The sequence below is a fragment of the Gossypium hirsutum genome, chromosome D02 (genome assembly GCF_007990345.1).
Source record: "Gossypium hirsutum isolate 1008001.06 chromosome D02, Gossypium_hirsutum_v2.1, whole genome shotgun sequence".
NCBI lineage: Eukaryota > Viridiplantae > Streptophyta > Magnoliopsida > Malvales > Malvaceae > Gossypium > Gossypium hirsutum.
In genome coordinates this window covers 45,402,996-45,410,496 of record NC_053438.1, presented here as the reverse complement: position 1 = coordinate 45,410,496, position 7,501 = coordinate 45,402,996, and the positions used below count along the sequence as shown (strand labels likewise).

General features: G+C 33.4%; 1 protein-coding gene across 1 annotated transcript; it reads left to right on the top strand.

Moving 5' to 3' along the window:
- Positions 1-3,156: 3,156 nt before the first annotated feature.
- LOC107908447 (uncharacterized) lies at positions 3,157-6,709 on the top strand. Its single transcript, XM_016835618.2, has 8 exons — positions 3,157-3,353; positions 3,506-3,756; positions 3,932-4,003; positions 4,483-4,547; positions 4,754-4,910; positions 5,630-5,710; positions 5,826-5,915; positions 6,059-6,709. The coding sequence occupies exons 2-8, from the start codon at positions 3,511-3,513 to the stop codon at positions 6,179-6,181; spliced, it is 834 nt and encodes a 277-aa protein (XP_016691107.1). The 5' UTR covers positions 3,157-3,353; positions 3,506-3,510; the 3' UTR covers positions 6,182-6,709.
- Positions 6,710-7,501: the final 792 nt, after the last annotated feature.

Genomic DNA, 7,501 nt, shown 5'->3' with positions numbered 1-7,501 from the left:
ATCATTTCCACGCAAGATTTTATTATTGATTTAGAATAAAATATGTGAGCCGAAAACAGACATAGGATTTTTGTAACCTAACTTTTTTCAGTTTTGCAAAACCCAAAAACTCGAGATGCATCCAAACCAATTAGATGACGCAGACCCGACCAAATTTTGGTGCCGTAATCAAGATTGGTGTTGATTATTATATTTTTTATGCCTCAATCTTCTCATATAGGTGAACCCCAATATGATCTTGAGATTGAGAAGATTGCCTGAAGACTAAAAAGGAAGCTAAATCACAATCAGGCCAAACATCTTCATCTTCACTTCCCAAAGTAAAAATAAAATCCTATTTAGTTAATTCATCTAGTGAACAAAAAAGAGAAGAAACGACGAGTAATCTAGAAAGAACTAGGAAAGATTTAGCTACACTAGATTTTGAATTAATGGTTGCATTTTGTACTTCTATGAATGACTTTCGATAATGGAAAGAAAGATGATTGATGTGGCTAGAGGAGGTTCCATAGTGAAAAAAACTCCTCATGAGGCTAGATAAAATTTTTTTTATCATAACTACACATTCATAATACTTCGAATTTATACAAGTCCTTCTAAAAAGAGTAAATAAGGTAAATGCTCCATCTATTGAAAATTGACTTTTTGAACTTACTATTCTTATTTGATAAATGGCTATAGGAAAAGTGCAACAAGTGACGACTTGCGGGATTTTTGCCCAGCCAATATGTGCCCTACATTTGAAGAATATTTAAGTGAACATACCAAATCAATTGGAGGATTTCCTGGTTCATTGTGAAAGAGAATGACACTTATTCCAACACTCATAATCTTGGATGGAAGAATCACCCATATGTTAACTATAGAATAAGGCTACAAAACTTTTCAAAATTTGCAACCAAGGTTACTTGCTCTAACACAGTCATCTTCTTCAAAGACGAATATGTCTCTCAAATAAATTGTCAAATAACTTTCCACTAACACAACAATTTTACAAGAGTGAAGATTAAGCATTCAAAATTTAGAAAATCAAATCAATCAATTGACAACTTCAGTGAATATAATATAATAGAATAGAATAGAATAGAATATCAAGGTAAATTGCCTTTACAAATTGTTGTCGGTCCAAAACAGAACATCAATGATTACATTGAGAAATGGTAAGGAGTTGAAAGAATACAACAAGGTGAAGTGTGAACATGATTTGGAAGAGGAAATAATATAATGTAAATGAACCCAACTTGTGTATGTTTGTTAGTTAGAATTGAGTCTTTCTACTTTTTAATGCTATTAGTAAATTAAATCTTAGGTGTTTTGTTATAGGTTTATTGAGAAGATAGTGAGATATTAGCTCTTATTCACTTTTTTGATAACTAGAACTAATTTATCAAATTGAATTTTATATTTACATTAATGATCAAACTAATGAATTAAAATTGATATTTCACCTCTTACTAGATTTTTATCATATTTATTACTTAAAATTTATTTGATACCATTCTTTTGATAATTTTGATTTTCAATTTCAAAATTCTCCTTATTTTTATTATTATTATTTTTACTAAGAGCTAAAATCATTATCCATCTTTATATATACAACCTCCTTATTTTAATGATGAGCTTTTGGAACTTTTAAAATAGTTGGGTTTTTTTTTTTTAAACTTTGATGCACATTTACTTATCTGCACCTTATTTAGATGTAATTATAGTATTTTGATTATTGATGCAAATCCAAAACAAAGCATTGATGGTTAATATGCTTAATTATGTTTTAAGTTAAATATGTTGGATTAAGAGAATTGTGATGAGGGGGAACTATGGTTGTTACATTGATTAATTTATTGGTTTACATGGTTTTGTTCAAAAAGTTTTCAAAGGGGATATTGTTGAGGCAAGTTTTTGTAGTTGTCTATGTGCCAATAGAATTGTCCACTTTAGTCATCATTGGGATGACCAATTTACTTGTCTTATTTGAATGTTGGCAATTTTGGAAACAAAATATTGGGCTATGATTGATGTTGATATTATTGAAGTATACAAGCTTGTCAATGAAGATAAATTTATTTCGAGAATCACATTTTGAGAATTGAATAGTATAAGATCTTACATATCAAATCCCTTGCTTTTATGGAAATTGAATCAAGAGCACTAAAGCTGTATCTTTCAATAGTCCACTTTGGTCTTAATTAGTATATTATTTTATCTATTTTAGCTGCTATTTAATAAGGATTTGGATTGTAGTACCTCTAGTATGTTAGTAAATCTTGAATTTTTATATATTTATGAGACTTGTATATGTTTATATACTAAGTATTGAAAGCACTTATTGGTTTATAGAGAGACATTTTTTTCTAAAGTGCATTTGAGATAGTAAAACCAATTTGTTTTCTGGTTTTACAACTTAAGTTTTTGGTGAAAAATTTAGATGTGAGAAATCTAGCCTTTGGATACAAAAGTGAGTTTACTATACTGGAGTGTGATAAGACTCAAGTCACTTATTGTATTGAGTTCAAGGATAATGAATTCATCTCACCGATCCATACTCTGAGATGTAGGGAAACTGAAATATGTAAATAATTTTTTGTTGTCTGTTTTTATTGTGTTACGCAATGCAACTAAAAGTGTCTACTTTCGTTGTCACTTCCATTCATACTTTGTTTTATTAGCATATTAACAACTTTTCAAGTCAATAATTTTTCAATCGAAGTGATTTTTGGTTGACTCGTGACACTAACTCAGTCAGTCAGGGATTTAAATAATAGTATAGAAGCATTGATTATACTAGTAAAGTTGAGGTTTTAAGCTTTACTAATGGTATGGATTTAAATCTAATCATTTGTAAATTCTTTTAAGTTTTATTTAAAATGTAAATAGATAAAAGTATTATTTAAAAATATAATTTATTTAAAATAGGTAAGGATAATAAAATAATTTTTCGATGGAGTTGATACTAACAAACTCAATTAGTTAGAGATTTAAATAATAATATAATGTTTAAGAGGAAGTTGCCAGTTTCAACCGCCAACACTAGTCGAACAGCCACCGAAATAAGAGAGAAGTGTTAGGTAACGCGCAATGGCATTGGCGACTCCTAAATTCCAAAAATACCCTTAGAGCCGTTTGCATTGACGTCAGCGTGTCTCTCACCCTCGAATCCTCGGCTAAACTCATAAATTTGGAAAAGAAAAAAGAAAAAAAAATAAAATCCTACAAAGAAAAACTACAATCGTTGGAAATTTAGAAAGGAAACAAACAAGCGTTCGCAGCAAAAGAAGGTTAATTAGAAAATTTCTCTCCGATTTCTTCGTAACTTCCCTTCATCCAACATAAATTCCCCATTTCGTCCGCTTAAGGTAAATTTTCTTTAGAGAATTATTTTCCCTCATTCTCCAATTTGGAAACCTCCGACTCGCTGCTCTTACTCAGCGCGAATCCGGGGTTTTTTATTTTATTTTTTGGATTGAATTAAGTAATGAAAATTGAAAATATTTTGTTAACTTTGTAGAAATTATGAGTGATCACCTGGTTTTGTATGTGGATCGTCTGGTGAGGCCGGTGCCGTTACAGCCGGTGGAGTCGGAGGTTGGTCCCTCAACGGAGATTTCGGGCCCATCCTGCTCGCCCAAGGAAAAGGAGATCTTCCGTGGAGGCGGCGAAGAGGAGCCGCTCATTCAAACGGCGGAGTGCCGCATTTGCCAGGAGGAAGATTCCGTTGAGAATCTTGAGACTCCTTGTGCCTGCAGCGGCAGCCTCAAGGTAATTTTATTATTATTATTAAGAAATTGATTAAGAATTTTTTTCATATAAAGTGTATTATCTAGAGCTTTCTAGATTCGGCTTGCAGTTTAATGAACCTCGTAAAATTAAGCTAAATATCGAAATTAGCATTACTTGCTTTGATATTATTAATGCCATCTGTTTTAAATTGCAGTATGCGCATAGGAAATGCGTGCAACATTGGTGCAACGAGAAAGGAGATATCATTTGCGAGATATGTCATCAGGTATATGCTTGCCTTAATGTCCCTTATTTCGATATTGTTATTTTGTTTTAGAGACATGCATTGCCTGCTGCAACTTCATTTCATCCTTTTAATTTGTCACAAGATTTTCAACTAGCGCCTGTAGGCCCTTTTGTGTCTGTAAGAAAAGAAAGTTTGTGGCTTTTGAAGTAAGCGGTTGCAAATGAGTGTGGAATAGGGTGATCAAGTATCATCTGCTTTTAGGAAGAATATTAATAAACCATTTGATCGATGGGAAAAGGCCTTGTTTCGTTATTCCTGGTTTATCATGCAGTTTTCCTTTCATTGTTCTTTTTACTTCTCAGAATTTATCACGATAGTGGTTAAATATGAGCAACTTTTTGGTCAGACACAGTATGGCTTTTAATCATGATGTTAAATTCTTCTTGTTCAGTGGCTATTGATTATTGGTTGTTGTGACTCCTTGCTGATGTAGTCTATCCTTTTAATTTGCTGTGCAGCCTTATCAACCTGGTTATATTGCTCCATCTCGCCCCCAAACTGAAGAAACCGCTATTGATATTGGGTAAGTTAGATGGTCTCACATGTAAGACATTTCTATGCTATGGTTGGTATTTGGTGGACTTCTTGTAAAGATGAAATCAGCATATGCTGTGAGATTTATCAAGCATGACATCCATCACAAACTTTGATCGAAACTTGCTTGACAGATTAGTCTGTATAATCTGGTTGGAAGATTCCATCATATTGATTTTTGTATCTGTCTTACAGTGGAGGCTGGACAATCTCTGGCACCCCTGTGGATTTGCGTGATCCTCGCCTCTTGGCCATTGCAGAGGCAGAACGGCAAATTTTGGAAGCTGAGTATGATGAATATGCTGCATCAAATGCTAGTGGAGCTGCCTTTTGCCGTTCAGCTGCTCTAATTGTAAGCTTTTAGTTCTGAATCTGCTGGATATATTGAATTTCTTATCATGTTTAACACGTACTGCTCAAAATTGGACCCATTGGCCATTATCAATTCTACTTATTAATACATTAGCCATGTGTCAAGGACATATTTTGATGAACTGATTTAGATAAAGGAGTTTGCTGAGGTGTTTGAGCTTTATACTCGAAGAACTTTATTTTTGTGGTAGATATTGCTCTCATCCACCCCCCCCCAAAAAAAAAAACAGGTTGGCATACTCATTGCATTAACTGTGGAGAAACCTATTTTTACTGTTTTACAGTTTCCGGCTCCCAACTTCTCTCTATCTAAGTAGAAACTTGAGCCACTGGAGCTGTGGTGCAATTCCACATGGGCCACAATTACGTCATCTCAGCTGATTTTTCATGTCCACAACTTTTCTTTTTGTTCCTTCCCTTTTCTCTCTGTAACTAGGCATGTTATGCATAACAGTGGAGAGAATGATTTATACCACATCCTTTTTGGGCCTTCAGCTCCCAACTCTGATTCCTGAAGAAAAACCATTTAGATTCTGCCTGGTGGACGAGCATCTCAGTTGAAGTTTTCATGAGAATAACTGCTTTTGATCCCTTAAATTTTCTTAAAATTTAAAAATAGTTCATTTTCTTACATGACCATTTAATAAAGAGTTGGTTATCAAAATGATTGATGTTTTTCTTTTTCTTCAATTTTATCAGTTAATGGCCCTTCTGCTGTTGCGGCATGCATTAACTGTTCCAGATGCTGATGCAGAGGATGATGTGTCTACCTTTTTCTCTGTAAGTTTTACCTAAAGCTGCATCCCATATTCACATTAGCACTTGTTCAAGCATATGCATTACAGTCATCATACCATTGAGCCAGTTTTCTTAAACTGTTTGGTTCCTTGTGCAGCTTTTCTTGCTTCGTGCTGCTGGGTTTCTCTTGCCATGCTACATCATGGCTTGGGCCATCAGTATATTACAGCGACAAAGGCAAAGACAGGTCATTAACCTTTATTTGTACCTTAATTTGAAATCCATTGTTTGTTCCTCTTCCAGGCAATGTTACAGACCTTGAAACCTTACATCATAGACATGGTTTTATACTTGAGTTAATATTGAAGCTTATATCATTATCTGTATCAGGAAGCAGCAGCATTGGCTGCAACACAGGTTGCTTTTGTGCTACAATCCGGGCAACGTAGGGGTATGCATTTTACCATTGCATCAGGACCTACAATGACCACTCATCATCAGGAAAGCATTTGACTTATAGGAGACATGAAGTCCTGCACTTACATTAAATTGGTTGTTGATGAACAGATGAGGATTAATTGTTCCCCCTATTCGATAGACTTTGGAAACTTTTCCTTTTTTTTATTTCGTTGATCTCCACAGATAGTTTGGGAAAGAGTAGAGCTGCACTAATTTCTGTTTTAATGAATTGCTGAAAACTTTGGGTTGCTGTGGTTTGTACCCATCATTGGTATATGTATATATGAGGTATGCCAGTACTTGGTTTTCTTTCTAAACAAAGAGGTGAGTGTGTGTATATCTTGTCATATACCCTTGGTCAAGCCTAATCATGTATGTGAACAGTCTTAGAAGTAAAGACAGTAAATGTCTTTTACATGTATTTGCCAAGCTATCGAAACTCAATAAGGCCATGCTTGGTTGGATTGTTAGTGGCGTCTTATGTTATTTGGTACAGCTGTAATTTAACAAGTCACGTGACTGACTTTTATAAATGAGTTGGGGGATATTAAATATTTTAATGGAAGTAATATATTTATTTAACACAGTTGTTTTGAGTCTTAATTCTTTTTGTTTTTCCTATCATAAATCCCATTAATTAAAGCTTCACTTTCTGCTTCTCCTCCTCGGTTCTTGCATCTCCTTTCATCATTCAAACTTCATTATTTTTCCAATAAAAAATCTCATTAATTAAATGAGCTGTGTTTTTATTTGATTTCTCAAAGCTTCACTTTTTTTTTTCTTTCTCTTTGGATTAGAATAATCTCTTTTGTTATTTAGAGATAAATTATGTTTCTTTTTCTTTTCTTGCTTCTCTTTCTGTTTGGGTTTAGTCCGCTAAGCCAAGTTGTTGAAATTTTCTTAAACTTGCGAGTTTCAGACACTCACATGATATCTTCTAAACTCTTTCATTTGCTCAATTGGATTTTTTTCCTTCTTTCGGACTTTTTTATGCCTTTCAACGGAAAAAAAAGAATGTAATAAAATTTATTATGGTTTTTCTAAAAACGTATTACACTTTTTAATAACCAAATACTTTGATTTAATAGTTTCTATTTCATTCCATTATTTGAAAAACTCAAATGATACTTATCATAAAACGTTTTTTTTTACATATAAATGACACTCCAACACTCGATTTGGTCGCTGGATCTGAATGTGGGACGCCACGTTATATTGTAAGAGCAACTCATATTAATTCAACCTTATTTAATAAATAACACATCATTTAAAGAATTAAATTCCCACGCATTCTCATAACGTACACCTAGATAAGTAAAACATTTGCCTTTTAATCACATCATAAGCATGCAAGGAATGTACAAGATTAAAAAC

What these genes read in the sequence shown, in the direction of transcription:
- LOC107908447 (XM_016835618.2), top strand. Translation starts at nt 3,511, where the DNA reads ATGAGTGATCACCTGGTTTTGTATGTGGATCGTCTGGTGAGGCCGGTG. An exon ending in CCTGCAGCGGCAGCCTCAAG is followed by an intron (nt 3,757 to 3,931) that starts GTAATTTTATTA and finishes TTTAAATTGCAG; the next exon opens with TATGCGCATAGGAAATGCGT. An exon ending in GAAACCGCTATTGATATTGG is followed by an intron (nt 4,548 to 4,753) that starts GTAAGTTAGATG and finishes TCTGTCTTACAG; the next exon opens with TGGAGGCTGGACAATCTCTG.